An 18,678-nucleotide genomic window follows, 5' to 3' on the forward strand; every position below is an offset into this window, starting at 1 on the left:
GGCCTCCCAAAGTGCTGGGATTACAGGCTTGAGCCACCGCGCCCGGCCGAGACATTTTTTTTAATTCAAGGGTTCCTGACAGTAATGGTACTGTGGGAGTTACATGATGTGCTCATGGTTGAACCTCTTTTATTTCAACTATCTATTCACAAAGGCCAAAAGGGAATTGCTTATGGAACGCAGGCATTTCTGACAATTCAGGAGGAATTGGTATTTAACCAGACAGCTTCTGGCAATCAAGTGTGAGCATGGCCAGGATTCAACCAGGGCATCCATCACGTGGGGAGAATGGAGAATCTCATTTTTAATTTACGAGGCTGTGATAGAAAACTCATCACCAAATGTGAATATCAACCAACCACTGCTTACAAAGAAGGCAATATCACAACAGCACCCAGGGAAATTTAAATGATATATACAAAAAATTCTCAGAAGCACAAAAACCAATAAATTCATCCAAAATGCTAAATTAGATGCTACACTAAGCCGAAAGCTGGCAACAGATTCAATGAAGAGGCTTTAAAATGTTTACTTCTTGATTCAAAGCAAAAGTGCCAGGTTATTTTGAATTTCTGTATCAGACATATTCCCTAATTTTAAAAAAATGCTAACTAGTTTACAGTCTCTGCCATAATGGCTAAATATAAGTAACATATGGCCGCAACCTTCATGGTCTGATATTTTCATTTCTGTAAAGGTAAATAAAGTTTGGTGATTAGATTCAGGATGCAGCCAGGGACTAGCTTCTTTCCAAAAAGCAGCAGGCTGCCACCAAATTGTTCAGATGCTCTCAGGTCATCTAGACATGCTTTTTAAAAATCGGTTGACAATGCAACTTGAGTAAAACCATCTTTGGCTGACTTAATTTTTCTTCAATCAACAGGTAGGAGATCAAATCATTGAAATCAACGGGGAAAGCACAAGGGACATGACGCACGCCAGAGCCATAGAACTCATCAAATCCGGAGGAAGAAGAGTGAGGCTGCTGCTCAAGAGAGGCACAGGACAGGTCCCAGAATATGGTGCGTTTCACGTTTTCATTCACCCTTTTGCTGTTTTTTCTGTAAATGCCTATGCTTATTTATGAAACTACATCCATTCTCTATTCCTACCTAAATATATATTTAGCTATCAATAGGTATATATATATACATATATAGGCACATATACATATGTATGTTTAAGCCCAAGAAATAAATGTGTGTGAACTCTTTCTGTTGCTCCCTCCATACAGGAATGTTTAAAATATGAAATGTAGGACCTTTCAGGGCATCTCTGAGTGTGCAAGGAGATCTAGCACCACCACAATATTAGAACTTTTATAATTTGACTGTTCATTGTCTGCTGTTCATTTGAGTACACAGTAATTTATCACTTATTTCCTAACATTGCTTGTGCATCAGACTACCTCAAAGGATTCATAACTGGGGCCAGGGACAAGCAACATATCTTCAGGGTGTGAAGTTTAAAATGTAAACTTCAGTTCACGCAATGATTGCATTTCCTTGGCATTTAGAAATTATTCTGAAAATTCACTCCTGTGTTGTGTTTCTATATGCTTTTGAGGAAGGCTCTAAAGCACATTTTGATTCACAGATTTGCCTTCAAACATCTTTAACTTGTTGTTTCCAGAAGCCCATTACAGACACCACTGACAGCATAGCTCTAGTATCAGATACATCAGGGTGGTCATTACATGAAAAGCACCAAAACCTGCGGAGGTCTTGAAAAATAATCTCAGTGAGTGATAGACAGAAATAGACAAGCCTACAGACATGTCAGACTAGTGCAGATAATACCTGTTCAGATTAGGGAAACAAGAGCTAACTGCTGACCTGAATAATGAGTTCAAAGTTGATAGAGATAAATTGACTCACTTACATCCTTCTATTCCCTACCACCCCCCAAAAAATTCTAAAGAGCACTTTTTCATTTCAGATTATTCTTTTTGCATACATTGTCTAAATAACTGACTAATATCTCCTTACTGAGCAGGGCAGATCTATATCCTGAGTTTAATTGAAATAGCTAAACTCAAAGGCCCTTAAATGCATTATGTTTCCAGCATCTTATGCATCCCTCAAAGCCCACAAAGAGAGCTTGCAAGCCCTCACAGAGAGTCAAAAAGCATTCAGAAGTTTCTGTAGGGCTGGCTCTATGCCCAAGGAAATATTTCATCCCAGATTCCCACCCTTAATGCTTGGATCTAAGAAAATATTTTTAAATACATATGTTATCAATAAGCACAGGTATGATCCTGCTAAAACGTACCAGCATTAATCCCTTTGTAAAGAATCTGAACTCGGAATAGAATAACCTTTTGCGCTCTCAAGCACTGACTGATTCAGTAATATCAAAGTGACCTGTGAAATTTTATCACTTCTAAAACATACCACCTTTAACGGTATGCTTCACTCCACGGTGAGACCTGAATATTATCTATACCCAGACATTTTCATAGAGTTAATATTGTTCTAACAAGTTTATCTTTAAAAAGTGAATCTAACCAGCATGACTATCCTGAGCTCTTTTCATTTTTCTGTAGAGTCACTATTGGTCTACACTTTCTCAGCTTCCACCACATCAGCTGCTTATCTGTAGTGAGCAGGTAGAACATACTACTGATCAACCTGAGGCATAATTCAGACTGTAATGCACAAATATGAAGCCACCTCAAACTATCATGAAGAAGTAGAAACAGGTTTTTGAACAAGATAAAAATTCAAGATCTTGTCAACATTATTTCCTTAATTCTTAACATCACCAAAAAATATATGGTTACAGTAAAATTCTCAAATTAACCAAAGTATCTGGGCACACCTTTTTTTTTTTTTAAGGTCTCTGTGGTTGCCCACACTGGAGTGGAGTGGTGTGATCTCAGCTCACTGCAACCTCCGCTAACCAGGCTGAAGCGATTCTTCAGCCTCAGCCTCCCAAGTAGCTGAGAATACAGGCGTGAGCCACCAATGTCCAGCTAATTTTTTTGTGTTTTTGTTTTGAGATGGGGTTTCACCATGTTGCCCAGACTGGTCTCAAACTCATGGGCTTCAAATCAATCCACCCTCCTCGGCCTCCCAAAGTGCTAAGATTATAGGCATGAGCCACTGCACTTGACCTTGGCACACTTTTGAGTGCCCAGTCATCAACACTGTTAACTGTAGCAGTATCACAGAATTTCTTCTAAATAAAATCCTCTAAAGTGTAACATTAAATCATACTTGTTAGTAATATTAGCACTTGTCCGCTACTTCTGATATTAAATTGAGATGGATTTTGACTGCAAAATAACTTTAGATATGATGTCACACAAGAAAGAACTTATAGCATAGAGCAGTCTCCTTTAGGGAAGTAAAAGGGTAGTCATCAAGTAGGCAAACATTAGTTCTCTGGGAAAATCTAAGCTTCAAGATGCATGGTTAGGCAAAAGAAACCAAGATTAAGAATCATAGCATCTTTGAGGATAATGTCCATCACGTGATATTTCTGGAATTTCAAAGGACTGATGGGTAGGGAGATGGGGTCCAGGAGTCCCCAAGACCACCTCCACATTTAGAGATTTTCTGGGAGGCCTCCTGGGGCACAGAATATAATTGTGCTCATAGCTAAGATTTGTTACAGCCATATAGTGAAGATACATGGTGGGCTCACAAGGGAAAAGACAAAGGTGGGGTCTGGAGGAATCCACGCAGGCTTCCTTATGCTCCCTCTCTCTTGCACGAGGTGTCACCCAGAACACTCTTTCCATCCAGCAACAAAAATGCAGCAATATATGTGTGACATTGCTGCTCAGGAAAATTCCCTGGAGACTCAGTGCCCAAGGTTTTCACTAGGGCTGTTGATGCAGGCACACTCTACCTAGCACGTACCACACTTCCAGACTCCCAGACGCAAAGCAGCCTCAATACAAACCAAACCGATTGCACAAATAGTGCAGATACAGTGAGACACTCTTATAATTTACCAAAAGGTTTACATTAGCTTAGAGGATGATTTACCAGTCATATTTCCAGGCAGCAGCCAGTGGCCACCCTCGAAAGCTGGCCTTTCTAAGGAGAGCAGTCTCAGGCCTGTTCTGTTAACCTTTTCTGCTCCAGAAGCAAGCCAGAGAAGTGGCCACATCTATGAACTACGTAAGTGAGTGCAACATACAGGGAGTGCCCACAGCTGAGGAACACCACAATTCCTCCAGCATCAAATAGACTATATCATGAAACAGAATTGCTTGTCTTCTTTCACCAACTTGATGCTTCTGTTTAAAAAAAGAATTTTTCCTTTTGGTCTAAGATAACCTAGAGTATATTTTAATTCTCAAGCAGCAGAATTGGTAACAGCAAAATAATAACAAAAGGAAGTGCTTATGGAAAAAGAAAATTAAGTACTTGAGTTTACCAGTAGATATAGCCAAGAATGTAATCCTACTTTTTCCTAATGCACCCTAATCATGGGAAAATGGATTTTTTTGGAAAACTACTCCCTGTGGAAGGATTTCAATGAGTCTTCCCTTTGATACCCTTATGATTCAAAATTCAGGACAGCTTTGAAGCAAGACCCTTATCTGGACTTCTGGACACATCAAGAAAAAGCTGGCTTCAGTCAAGAGAAATAAAAAACTCTCGCTCTGAGTTCTTAAAGTGATCTGTGACTGAGAGATAAGCGTAGGTACAACTGAAAAAATACCAAAAGCGATCTGTCATATCATTGACTAAACGAAATCAGTGTGACTCCAAGTGAGCTGGAGGAAGGAATAAACATGCTGCAAATATGTCATCTCTAATTACCCAGAGACTAAATGTCAGGTGACACCTCAGCCAATTCAGAGGCAGAAATCAACAAATGCCGCCCCGAAAGTAGTGGCTGCACACAGAGGCTGTCGAGCAGCTGCAAGGGGAGTCGGAAAATGATGAGGGCTTTGAAGGAGGAGTTGCTTTCATAGTTAAGTCCTTGAAAGACAAGCTCAGGAGATAGATACTTCAATTCCACTCCAGTCCTCAAGGATAAGAATTTGTTGATTGTAAACTCAGTGGGAAGCGTGAGTTCCCCTCCCCTGATACACATCTCAATGTCATACAGAGAAGAGAATCAAAAGATGATACATCCAAAGCAGTGTCCTCCTTCACCCTGGTTATTGCTATTCAAATGAAATCCACAAAGGTTAAGAGAAAAGGAAGTATGCATCATGGTTGTAAAACTGCACAGGAATAAATTATACAGATTAGCTGCCTGCCTTGAAATGCAGGCATCCTTCATTAGCATTCAAAGAGTACAACACGAACACACACTTGATTTATCAACTGAGACACAGAGTCAGGGCCAAGGTAAATAAAGGTACCGCTAGATGAAAAAAGAAATCCAACATAAGCAATTCAGACCAAAATGGAGGCTTTCCCTTGGTAATGTCTAGTGTTCGAAGTTAATCAGAATAAAGCAAAATATAATAGAAGCATGCTTTTTAGTCTGGGTTGGTGCTCTGGCCTGTTTATTCTCTTAAAAAGCCACAGGGCAGGGCTTTATGAATAGAACACTGAAGAGAGTCCAATTCCCTTCATGTGGGCATATATGGTGTTAGTTGTCACTGGGCCATTTTCATTGTGAGATTTCTCATCCTCTAAGCTAATGTAAACCTTTTGGTAAATTATGAGTGTCTCACTGTATCTGCACTGTTTGTAAAATCGGTTTGGTTTGTATTGAGGCTGCTTTGTGTCTGGGAGTCTGGAAGTGTGGTACGTGCTAGGCAGAGGGTGCCTGCATCACCAGCCCTAGTGAAAACCTTGTAAGTGGGAGGCTGAGTGGTCTTAGGAGGCCAAGCAGGGTTAAAAAGGATGAAGCAGATACCTCACAATGAAAATGGCCCAGTGACAACTAACACCATATATGCCCACATGAAGGGGAAGAAACAGCCAATCAGTGAATTATACTTCTGCCTACACTTTCATTTTCGAAGTTAATCGTATATTTAATATAATAGGCTTTGGCTTGATTACAAGCACTTGGTAAATGAAATTGTTTACATTTTGTAGGTATAATAAAACTGCGCTAATTGGAGAAACGCTAATTGCTGCGCTAATTGATCTGAGCTATTGACTATAGCTAAAGAAATGAATGGGCCAAACAGTTGTTTAGTTAAAAGTCTTCCTTTAATCAGTAAGTTTAAATGACTTACAACAATTATATTAGAGCAGAGGTGAAGCAGTACTGGCCTCTATGTAGATAAAAAGAAGTCATGGTCATTTGTTTATTCTTTAAGAATATGTATTGCCAGCTGGGCACTGTGGCTCACGCTTGTAATCCCAACACTTTGGGAGGCCAAGGCAGGAGGACTGCTTGAGCCTAGGAGTTCAAGACCACACAAGGCAACATAGGGAGACCGTATCTTAAAAAAAAAAAAAAACAGCCAAGCATGGTGGCATGCACCTGTGGTCCCAGCTATTCAGGAGGATCACTTGAGTACAGGAGGTTGAAAATGCAATGAGCCATGATTATGCCACAGCACACCAGCCTGGGCAACAGGGCAAGACCCCTTCTCAAAAGAAAGAAAAAATATTGCCAAGTAAACATTATAAGTACACCACATTAATCTTTTTTGCCATGATCCGCTGAGTGCATCCTTTCTTCCCTCTAATGATACAAAAATAAACTCCAGACAATATACTCCTACCAAGTACTCTATATGGAACAAATCCTGTAATTAATATTATTCATTGACATAATTAACATTTCCTCAACTAAGCCAGATTTACTGAACACCTACTATGTGCAGGACACTTTGCAGTCACTGAAGGTAAAATATAGTTCTGGTCCTCAGTGAGCTGACACTAATAATGAAGAAATGTGTTTTCAGCAGAGTAGTGACTCATAAAAAGGTCTCAAAGGATCTTCTCTCATGAAAAACATTTAAATGGGTTTTATTAATTATTTGTAGAATTAAACAAGTCCTTCTAGAGTGCTAAGAATCCTTGAAGAGCACTTGGCTTCTTCAGTTTAAGAATTTCCTTTATAATATTTGTACTAATAATTAGTGCTTTTTCTGAAGAAAGGACTTGTGGGTAAATCTCTACTTAGACCTTGTCTGAATTATTCTAAATTCTAATTTAATGAGCCAAAACTTCATCTATTAAATTCACTCTTCCCCGCCTGTGGCCATCAGCCACTTCTGGGAGCCTGGACGTGTTACTTCACATCCTGGGGCTGTCTTGGTGTCCCCTCAATAAAAGACAAAGGAGGGTCACCATTGCCCTAAGCTCTTCTTCAGAGACCACATTGATGGAAGCTATAAGTAGCTCCATAGCCTTGATACTAATTCACCTGCATTTTTAATAGGGCAAAAGGTGGCTTGCTGCAATAATAAATTCTGAAATTTAATTTCAGCTTCTGACATTCATGGGTGAGTGTATCTTCCCTTTCCATGAAAGGTTCCACAAATCACTCAAGAACACCTTCCACTGAGTAATAGAAAATGATAAAGCACCTAAGGAAGGGGACAGAATGTCTGGCAGAACTCTGGGTTACATCATACAGAGAACAGGGTTCTTCCTAGCTAAAGGTTCAGGATGCTCTCTGCAGCATACAGGCAACCCCAGGAAATCCTCTAGCCATAAAACCTGAAATAAATAAGTTCCTGTTTCATGGAGCCAGAGATGGGTTTTTTTTTTCCCCTGGGGGACAGGGTCTTGCTCTGTTGCCCAGGCTGGAGTGCAGTGGCACCATCTCAGCTCACTGCAAACTCCTCCTCCCAGGTTCAAATAATCCTCCTGCCTCTGCCTCAGCCTCCCGAGTAGCTGGGATTACAGGCATGCACCACCACACCTACCTAATTTTTTTGTATTTTTAGTAGAGATAGGGTTTCACCATGTTAGCCAGGCTGGTCTCAAACTCCTGACTTCAGGTGATCCACCCACCTTGGCCTCCCAAAGTGCTGGGATTACAGGCATAAGCCACCATGCCCAGCCAGGGGCTTTCTTTCTTTCTTTTTTTTTTTTTTTTTTTTGAGACAGAGTGTTTCGCTCTTGTTACCCAGGCTGGAGTGCAATGGCGCGATCTCGGCTCACCGCAACCTCTGCCTCCTGGGTTCAGGCAATTCTCCTGCCTCAGCCTCCTGAGTAGCTGGGATTACAGGCACGTGCCACCATGCCCAGCTAATTTTTGTATTTTTAGTAGAGACGGGGTTTCACCATGTTGACCAGGATGGTCTCGATCTCTTGACCTCGTGATCCACCCGTCTCGGCCTCCCAAAGTGCTGGGATTATAGGCGTGAGCCACCGCGCCCGGCCTGCCAGGGGCTTTCTTAAAGAACACAACACTGAAATTCCTTTTCCCCAATGCTCAGCCAAAACCTCATTTGTTATTGCAAGTGATTTTAGGATGAGGATGAAATCACATTTTTTCCCATTGTTTTATTGCAAATCATGGACTATAATGGTATTCCTTCTTTGTTACACAATTTGCAACATGCATTTTTCTTTTTAAGGATATATTGTGCCCTGCCCACAACCTGCAAGTCTTAACTTGTTAGATATTTAAGACTCTGATAAAATATATTAGACTGGGCCAGATGCAGTGGCTCATGCTCGTAATCCCAGCACTTTGGGAGGCCAAGGTGGGTGCATCACCTGAGGTCAGGAGTTCAAGACCAGCCTGACCAACATAGTGAAACCCCATCTCTACTAAAAATATGAAAATCAGCCTGGTGTGGTGGTGCACGCCTGTAATCCCAGCTACTCAGGAGGCTGAGGCAGAAGAATCACTTGAACCCAGGAGGCAGTGATTGCAGAGAGCCAAGATGGCACCACTGCACTCCAATCTGGGCGACAGAGCGAGACTCTGTCTCAAAATATATATATTAGACCATATAGTGACCAAGAAATCTACCAAGAAGAATCCATTTATCTCCTAAAGTCCAGCCTTGCTCAATTCCCAAACACTTAAGTTGTGGAGGAGATGCACTCTTAAAGAGGTATCTTTCCCAAACTCCATCAAGAAGAGCACCCATATACATCTTGGAAAACCTAAAGATTCCAGCTCCTCAAGTAACCCATCATAAAGAGTCATATTTCAGGATCTAATAGGAGCATTCCCTTCCTTGCCCCAACACAAAGCTGAGCTTTCCCACAACAGGGCTGTTTTCCCTAAAAGTCCGGGAGAAAAGGCAACTTTCTTAGTGGAAACATTGCTGAATACCATAAGAACATTGGAGCAGACCTTAAAGAAGTCACCAATTCCTGATGATGTTTCTTACACAATGGGAGATTATGGGGTGAGGAGTGGAGATTAAGGATCAAGGGACAAGATCAAATATGGAAACAGAAAATCCTAAAATGCAGAAGAGGAGAAAAAGTAACACTTCTTTAAGAGCAGTCAGAAGCCTCTCTCTCTCTCTCTCTCTCTCTCTCTCTCTCTCCCCCTCTCTCTCTCTCACACACACACACATAAAGTCTTAGAGAAATGATTCAGCCTTTTAAATACACAGATGCCTGCATTCCCTGTCACTCTCCACATACCCTCTAGAGATTCTGACTGAGTCACTTCAGTCCAGGACTCTACATTTTTTCAATATTAATACCATTTCAGGGAATTCGGGGAATATCATGTCCTGGAGATTGCCAGATGTATCTGCTCTAGCTCTGTTGTAAAGGCAAGGCTCGCCAAAGTTTCTACTTCTTGTTGCCCTCTTTCTGCCCATGGCCTCCCACTATTTGAGTATGCCCCATCCCTTCAGCCTCTGCCCATCAAGTCTGAATTGCTCACCATTCTATGACTTGTCAGCCCTTGAAATTTAGAGAGAGAAAAGAAACTAGATTTTCCCTTTGTCCTCCCATTTCCCATATCATGCCTTTTTGACAATCTGAGCTTTGCTTCTGCTCTCCTCACTACGGAGAGTCTGGCCCTGTGGTTCACAACATGACAATGTTGATTCCAGAAAGGCCTTCGAACCTCTCAACTGGACCCATTACAAAGTTAGTGCTACATGCCAAAGCTGTTTTCTCCAGTCCAGTTTTCTCTTGTCTTGAAATAGAAACATTACAGAAAAGGTGTTGATCTTAAGGAGTTTAATAACAAAACCCAGCTGCTCAAAGTACAGTACAGTATCTTAAGACAAATAACATGGTAGGTCCAACCAACTCCTATAACCAGCAAGGGTTCAGCCTCCAAAGCATCACGTCAGCCAGGCCCGTGCCTCGTACGCTGTCCTGGTTTCCCCTAGTCAAATAACTCAAGCTTTCATTTTTTAACCATAGTACTCTAAACTCCTCATTTCTAGTGAAAGAAACAGTGAGTCCATAAGGCCAGCTTTTTTAAGACTTGATTTTTTAGAGCAGTTTTAGGTTCACAGCATATTTGAGAGAAAGGCACAGAGATTTCCCATCTACTCCCTGCCCCAATTCGTGTATAGCCACCCCCATGATCAGCACCCCCACCAGAGTGTGCCTTTGTTACAACTGAGGGACCTACATTGGCACATTGTTATCACTCAGAGTCCACAGTTGACACCAGGGTTCAGTCTTAGTGTTGTACATCAGAAGTCCCCAACCCCTGGGCTGCAGATCGTGACTGGTCCATGGCCTGTTATAAGCCAGGCCATACAGCAGGAGGTGAGCAATGGGTGAGTGAGTGTTACTGCCTAAGCTCCACCTCCTTTCAGATTGGTGGCAGCATTAGATTCTCATAGGAGTGCAAACCCTGCTGCGAATGGCTCATGCAAGGGATCCAGGTTGCCTGCTCCTTGTAGAATCTAAGGCCTGATGATGTGAGGTGTAACAGTTTCATCCTGAAACCATCCTCTGACTCCCACCCGATCTGTGGAAAAATTGTCTTCCACGAAACCGGGCCCTGGTGCCCAAAATTTTGGAGACCACGGAGTCTCCATTCTACGGGTGTAGACAGATGTATAATGACATGTAGTATCATACAGAGTACTCTCGCTGCCCTAAAAACCCTCTGTGCTCCACCTATTCATCCATTCCCTCCACATTCACCCCTGGCAACCAGCAACCATCTTATTGTCTCTATATTTTTTAACTGTAAGTCCATATTTTTGTTATTCACAAACTGCCTACAACCTTGCTCAAAGTTAGGATTGCCCCCATGTCCTGTTCTGATAAGAACTCCCAATATTTAACTATAGACCTTCAGTCAGGATCAGAAATAAAATCATACAATGCCTTACTCCAGGCTTGAATGATATGCTCTAACTGCAACAAAATCTCTAAACTTAATAATCACACATTCATCAGTGTGCTGTTTGGATTCAAGATTTTTTAAAAAAGAACAACAATTGCACACTTAGCCCAGACTAAATAGCTTTTAACTATAAAGTGGCTCCAACTATAAAGTGGCTTTCAAAATAACCAGCTTTTACAGTTCTGTAGCAAGGTCTCTGGTCTGTTCAGCATACTCTCTCCAGCAGTGACCCTGGCCTTATCAGGATCCTGGGTTTTAGGACTGGACACATACACTCATAATATATGTGTTAATATGCCTAGCACAGTATGCAACTCTGTTTCTCACATTTCACTTCAGTTTCTACTCCAGACTTCACACCAATTTATTTCCACCGTGTTCTGGCCCTTTTGTTTGACCTTCTGGGCACAAGGTCTCCTAGCACGTGTATCTTCCAAGCCCAGTAAAGGTAATGTTTAAAACAAAATAAGAGCCTTCTCTGTGTGACACTGAAACAGCTTGATCATTTTCACACAAAATGACTTGCATCTTGGCAGGGCTAAGTGGTAAACTCAATTAATAAATCCTGAAATTTAATTTCTGCTTCTGACATTCATTGTTAAGCATGTGCTTCCTTACCACCCAGAGGTTCTACTTTCCAATCAACCTCAAGGTGTTAGGGCTTCCCCTGTGTTCTCCCTTTCCTCAAACACATGATGCTGAGAAAAACTTCCCCTGTGGCAAAACCCAAAATTGATGTGGAGTGCAATTCCATTCAGCACCTTGAAGCCATATGTACACAGCACCACGTGTGCAGCAAGGCAGGCAGGTAGACAGGGAGAATCAGTGTTTACTGCAAACAGGAAATCAGGCCTCAGAACATCCAAGCTGCATGGAGTAAGTTCTGATCACATTAACCTCCAGTGAGCACATGCCCCTCAACCCACCCTGAGCAGAGCTGCGAGAACACAGACATTGTCGGGAGCAACTGTTGCCTCCTCTAGGGGCCTGTCTCTTGAAGATTATTAATCTAGATATTCCAGAATTTCTCGTACTCATTTTTGTATAGGCAGAAAACTGCAGTTCATGACCTGAGCTAGATGTAGACCAAGACCACCACAAAGAGGTTGGTTCCAAAGCACAGCTCACAGCAGGTGAGTACAGTGGAACAGAACAGGCAAGACACTGCTGCATTTTTTTTCAGCTTTATTTTCTCCCAGAAAGCAATTATATCCAGCAGGTCAACTATGATTTGATTTGATTTGATTGATTGACCGATTGATTCTGAGACAGAGTCTCGCTCTGATGCCCAGACTGGAGTGTTGTGGTACTACCTCGGCTTACTGCAATGTCTGCCTCCTGGGTTCAAGAGATTCTCTTGCCTCAGTCTCTTGAGTAGATGGGATTATAGGCATGCACCAACCTGCCCAGCTTTAAAATTTTTAGCAGAGACAGGTTTTCACCATGTTGGCCAGGCTAGTCTTGAACTCCTGACCTCACATGATCCACCCACCTTGGCCTCCCAAAGTGCTGGGATTATAGGTGTGAGCCACTGTGCCCAGCCATGAACTTTGAATTTAACAAGCAAAGTTTTAGTGGTAAGGGGAACTATATGAATTTATGAGATTATTAAAGAAAATATAAACATGGGAACACTGTATTTTTATAATCCTTTTAAAATTTAGAAATGATTACTGTGACTGATTCTCAAATGACAGTTGATATCACTAAAACACATTATTATTAGAAAAGCCTGTAAGAATTTAGATATTACTGTTTCAAAGTTTATTAACATTTGTGCCTCCATTAAAGCACCTCAGGATGCCCTCAATATTTTGCGAAAAGTCTACTTTTGAAATACACATATAGCTCAGTCTTTCACTAATTTCACTTGCTGCATGCGTGATAGGGTTAGCTTTACTTAAAGTCTTTATTCTTACTGCCTAGATAATTTTTATTCAACTGCTCTAAACATACTAAGCAATCTTGATTCTAACAGTAATAATATATCTTTGTTACTGGTTCTGTTAATTCTAATGATTGGTCCTAGGCTGTTCCTCCCCTTCCTTTAGGAATGGTTCCTTCCAGTCTCTCCATGTGCATGAAAAGTGACAAGCATGGGTCCCCATATTTCTACTTATTGGGCCACCCTAAAGACACGGTTTGTAAAATCTGCATGAATATTATCTTTCTCTAATGAACCTTGGTTTTGCATATGTTTTTAACTGATGTATAATGCTTTCTCTTTCATAGTAGTTTGCCTAATCATTTCTAGAGTTCTGGAGTATATTTATAGCTGAGACCTTACGAGTGTTGAGGATAGGGTTTGCAGATTCATGAAAATTTGAGATGCACCGCATTCTAGCAGGTGCTAGCCTAGAATGACCCCAGCAGGAAGGAAAGAGGTAGAGAACAGCAGAGCAGTGCTGGCAGCGTTCCGCCACACACACTACAAAGCATCCTCCCTGGGATTCAGTGCAAATCACTAAGTTTGTTTCCTCTCAACCCAAGTATAGACAGCTGCAACCTAAGCTGTCCTTTCTGCATCCAACAGAAAGAGAGCCACAGTTGCCAGACCTTCTAGCCCTAGAAACTCCAAACTCCACCTGGCATCATGGGTATTTCCCAGCCTGCTTTGTGGCAGTTATCCAATCAGGACTAGATCTTGTCACCTTCCTTCCTCCATACTCAGTGATGCACCAAGTTTAAAGAAAAAAAAACTTTTTAAGGGCCCATTAGTGACCTTTTTTTAAAGTAGTCATAACTTTACATCAAGTTAATAGGCACAACTGTTTCAAAAGGAATGTTCTCAAGTGTTGGCTATATTTTAACCTTGGTAAGAAATCTCAAGGAAAGAAAATGTAACCCATATTTTTTCAAAAAGCCAAATGTAGATGATCACCTTGCAGCTATGGAGCAACTTTTTACCCCTCAAATACATCCCTAGAGCAGCCCATGCTTCACTGTCACATTCTACAGTGGCATGTGGCTACTGCCACAATTTAATTGGACTGGGATTTTATATGTCACTTTGGCTTTTTAGCAGAAACTGTACTCATGCTCAGTCTCCATAGTTAGCCATAGAAGTATAAATCAAACTGACACACTTCTCAATTCTGGTTCAATTCTGTCCCATTCACACTGTCACAGACATGGCTAAGCGTCTCTCCACCAAAATATTTTAAACTAGCTCTCTGAATTTTTTCTGAAATATATTTTCCAATTGTTAATGTCCCTGCTGATTACCATCCAGCACTGGCTAGAATTTAACATGAAAGACAATATTATTCATTAAATTATTTAATTGGCTTACTACTGAACTTTTCATAAAGTTTTATGCTGACATAAATACACACACACACACACACACACACACACACACACACACACAAAACCATCACAGTCATTCCTTGAAGCTATCTACAAAAACAAGTTTTAAATGTATAATTTCTCCAAAGTGTGTCCCTCAAAATGTAACTTACTGATCAGGGGAAAACTAAGTACCTAAGTTAGGGCGTAAAGGAGAAAGTTGCCATGTGCAAGAAAGGGGATAAAGCCATGGAGTAATTATTGGGGAAATCTAGTCCAATGATGATAGGTTAAGGAAGGATAGATTTCCATTTCTGATAAAAGAAAGGTCTATGCTTGCCATATAATTTACTTTAACTAGTCTGTAGTCTATGGGGATGAGACGGCCTGAGTCCTTTACTTTAAAAAAGGGAGAGAGGGCTCTTTGTGGTTTCAGTTCAGTTCCATAAGCATCTATCAAGCACCACCTGTGACCCCAGCATGTTGCTCATTGCTAGGGCAATAAGGATTAATAAGAAAGGCTCTGCCATGTGCATTCATAAGCTAGTAGGGAAGACAGGGAGACAATAACATAATGGGGCAAGATAAACAGTATTAGCAAAGGGTGATCAGAACCCAAAGGGGCAGTAAGCTAAATCCGCTCAGCAGATTTGTAGAAAATCCTAACCAAGTGGTAAAAATTTTAGCTGGGCATTGCTTTCACCAGAGTGTGGGAAAAGATAAGGCTGTTTGTTTCCAAGCAGAGGAAATAGTTCAAGCAAAGTCAGAGAGATGTGTTCAGAACAGCTATTACATAGGCTAAATGGGAAAGGGGGGGTGGCCAAAATGAAAGAGGAGTCCTTTAAAAAATAGCCTTTAGGCTGGGCTATTTTTTCTGTAATCCCAACATTTTGGGAGGCCAAGGCAGGAGGATTGTTTGAGGCTAAGAGATTGAGACCAGCCTGGGCAACATAGCAAGACCCTACCTGTACCAAAAAGAATTTTAAATTAACCAGGTGTGTGGGCACATGCCTGTAGTCCCAGCTACTTGGGAAACAGGGACAAGAGGATTTCTTGAGCTCAGGGGTTTGAGGCTGCAATGAGCTATGATTATGCCACCGTACTCCAAGCTGGGTGACAGAGTAAGACCCCATCTCTAAAGAAAAGAAAGGAAATTGCCTTCTATCCCAAGAAAAGGAATCTGAGGTTTATATAATCAGATGTCACCAAAAGAGATTCTATAATAGGCAGGTAAAAACATCTTTATTTGGAAGTATACCTCAGCAGTATTTAAGATGGGCTTTATAGAAAAATGAAAGCAATTAAAATGTTATTGCAGAAGTTGGGGCAATTGATGTGAGGGCCAGAATGACAAAAGTGTGGTGGAAATAGCACACTGGGATTGGATATTGGGGATACTTCAGTCATTTCATTGATGAAAATAAAGAAGGCTGGTGAATAATGAATGTGAAGGACAGGATCAGTCAGGGGAAAGGAGGACTGTGGCCTGGGGCTGGGCAGAAGATGATGCCGGTAAGCTAACAGGAAACACGGGTGAAGTGGCAGCTTAAGCAGAAGAATGATGAGGTTGGTTTGGGACTTGTTGAGTTTCAGAGGCCCGAGAGTCACTTAAGTGAGGAAGCCCAGAAATAGGGCACTTGGATGAGGCACTCAGCAGCTGGAGCTGCAGCATTTGAGGATTCCTGGAGAGGAAATGGAATCTTAAGTGGGGCTGAGCTCTCCCAGAGAGCACCCACTGTGTACAGAGAGAGGAGCATCAGGTGACACAGCCCCATTGGACTGGGAAGTAAGAGAAGTTGGTGAAGAAAATCAGGAGACGGCAATCTGAGAGGCAGGAAGAGAACCGGAAGAGAAAAGCAATTTGGAAGCCAGAGGGGGTGGTGCTTCAAAAAGAATGACCCATTTTCTAGATGAAAAAGTGGTTGTATCACCCAGAGATAGGCTGGGAAGCAAGTTAGAAAAGGAGGGAGAGTGGAGAGGATGGGCACAGTGCCAGGCACACAGCACGCAAGAATGATGGCTTTGTGTGGATTCGTCCTACTCTCTGGATCTCTCTGTAGGCCCTCCCCACACGCCTCCCACATTCTGAGCCACTCTGGGAGCCCACACAGTGTGGACACCCACCCGGAATTACTAGAGCTCCTACTTAGCTCCAGCCATGGGGGCCCAGGCCCTGGTGTTTCTGGTTTGTTTTATCAGAGAGCAGAGGAGGTCAGAGTGCAGAGGTGAGAAAGACACCACCTCTATGCCAAAGTAACTCTCCATATGGGGAATGCTTAAGGAACATGGGGTACTTGTAGTTTATCAAGAAAACAAAAAAATATATACTCTTATTGAAATCATTTATTGGGTTCTTTTCCCAACTTGACGTATAAGGTATTCTGGAAACAGGCATGCCCTCTCCCCAATTTTTCTTTTCCTGTGACATACTGCATTTTGAAATCTGAATTTTATCAAGACTCCAGTGACAAAGTCCCTTCAAAGATCACCAGTTTCACTATGGTAATGAAATCTAATGACAGATTCAACCCTTCAGCCCCTTGAGACTCCCTGAAACAGCTAACACTGTTGGTCAGTGTATTTGCTGGATTTTCTCTTACCTGTTTGATTGCTCCTCTGGGGTCTTCAGATCTCTTTCCACCCATAACAGCCTTCCCACTCTCTCCTTCAGAATTTCTCCTGCTGTCATGGTTCCACCTGTCCCCACTGTGCAGAGGACTCTTGTGTCTGTTTGCCACCCCGCCTTCATTCCACAGCTTCATCCCAAGACTTCAAACTGCCTGCTAGACAATTCTACACAGATATCCTGCATTTATGCATTCCAAATTGTATTCATGACCTTCCCTCCCAAAATATTCCTCCTCTTGAATTACCTATTAGTTAACTGTCCGGCTCAAAACCACCATGGCCAGCTTCCCCACTCTCTGTGTGGGGGAAGGGGGGGTATATACACCAGTCCCCAGGTGTGAGCATACTTCTTTCATTTCCCACATCAGCCCTCTCCTCCATTCCCATTGTCATTCTGTCCCAGTTCAGGCCCACTCCCCCGGATTAGACAGCCTTTACCAACAGGATACCCTGCTGCTATGCTGCTATGGTATATCTTCCCTGCTCATTGATGAAAAACAAACAAACAAAAAACCCTTTTTTTGAGACAGTCTTGCTCTGTCACCCAGGCTGGAGTGCAGTGCCACAGTCTCAGCTCAGGGGAATCTCCGCCTTCTGGGTTCAAGCAATTCTCACCCCAGCCCACCAAGTTGCTGGAATTACACTCGTATGCCACCGCCCCTGGTTAATTTTTGTATTTTTTAATAGAGATGGGGTTTTACCATGTTGGCCAGGCTGGCCTCAAACTCCTGGCCTCAAGTCATCTGCCTGCCTTGGCCCCCCATACTGCTAGGATTACAGATGTGAGCCACTGCGCCCACCCAAAAACCCTTTAATGCATCCCCAAGCTGTCCGTGATTTGGCCCTATCCTGCTATTCACTCTGATCTCTTATCTCCCCTAATACCCGGTTACATAGGTATGTTCCAGCTACACGGGACCTCTTGTCATTGCCCTGCATCCCCACCTTCAGGGTGGGGCACATGCTGTTCTCTTGGCTTAGAAAACCCTTTCCCCAAGTCTCGTCCCTCTTCAAGACCCAGGTCCAAAGCCTGCCCCCTCCATGAATCCTTTCCCAAGTCTGGCAATCAGAAGGGATCTCTCAGTCCTCTGAAGTCTCCTAGCCCTCATGCCTCTCTCCTTTTCTCTGTCACTCTCTGCTTTGCACCATAGTTATCAGTATCCATATACTTCCTCTCCTCTGTGGTATTCAAACTCCTTGAAGCCAGGAACTTAGGTTCTTAGTATAGTGCATAGCAGATTAAGGACAATGAGAAAAGACTGAATAAGTAAATCAATGGATGAATAACCATCCTGAAGTATCACGAGGTCATCATTCTGAGAGCAAGGTCTTTGTTTAGATGGTTGTAGAAGCCACAGGATTGATGGCCCAAATTTCCACCAACACTCTCAACCTAATCCAAAAGTGGGTTTTTTTCCTTTTGTTTTGTTTTTTAAATAAATTCCTGCCTATCCACTTATTCTTATGTAATGTATCTTTGGGGTTGAGAGTTGAGTGGAGGAAACTGGCTAACTGAATGTTCCAGGTAGTTGCTTCTGGTTCATCTAAGTTTTATTGTTACTACAAAGTGTTTTTCCTCAAATTGTA

General features: G+C 42.1%; 1 protein-coding gene across 17 annotated transcripts in view; it reads left to right on the forward strand.

Moving 5' to 3' along the window:
• The window catches only part of MAGI2 (membrane associated guanylate kinase, WW and PDZ domain containing 2), a 1,433,352-nt gene that overhangs the window by 1,372,614 nt on the left and 42,060 nt on the right, over positions 1 to 18,678 (forward strand). For 11 of the 17 annotated variants that reach the window (XM_037736560.1, XM_037736552.1, XM_037736554.1 and 8 more), the window contains 2 exons: positions 884 to 1,022; positions 13,227 to 13,315. In XM_037736560.1, the coding sequence (XP_037592488.1) occupies positions 884 to 1,022; positions 13,227 to 13,315 (228 nt within the window). Of the gene's footprint in view, positions 1 to 883; positions 1,023 to 2,545; positions 2,845 to 13,204; positions 13,316 to 18,678 lie in introns of those variants that run through there. The other 6 variants (XM_037736557.1, XM_017523030.2, XM_017523031.2 and 3 more) reach the window with 3 other exon arrangements.

This window comes from Cebus imitator, unplaced genomic scaffold, assembly GCF_001604975.1.
Source record: "Cebus imitator isolate Cc_AM_T3 unplaced genomic scaffold, Cebus_imitator-1.0 Scaffold26, whole genome shotgun sequence".
NCBI lineage: Eukaryota > Metazoa > Chordata > Mammalia > Primates > Cebidae > Cebus > Cebus imitator.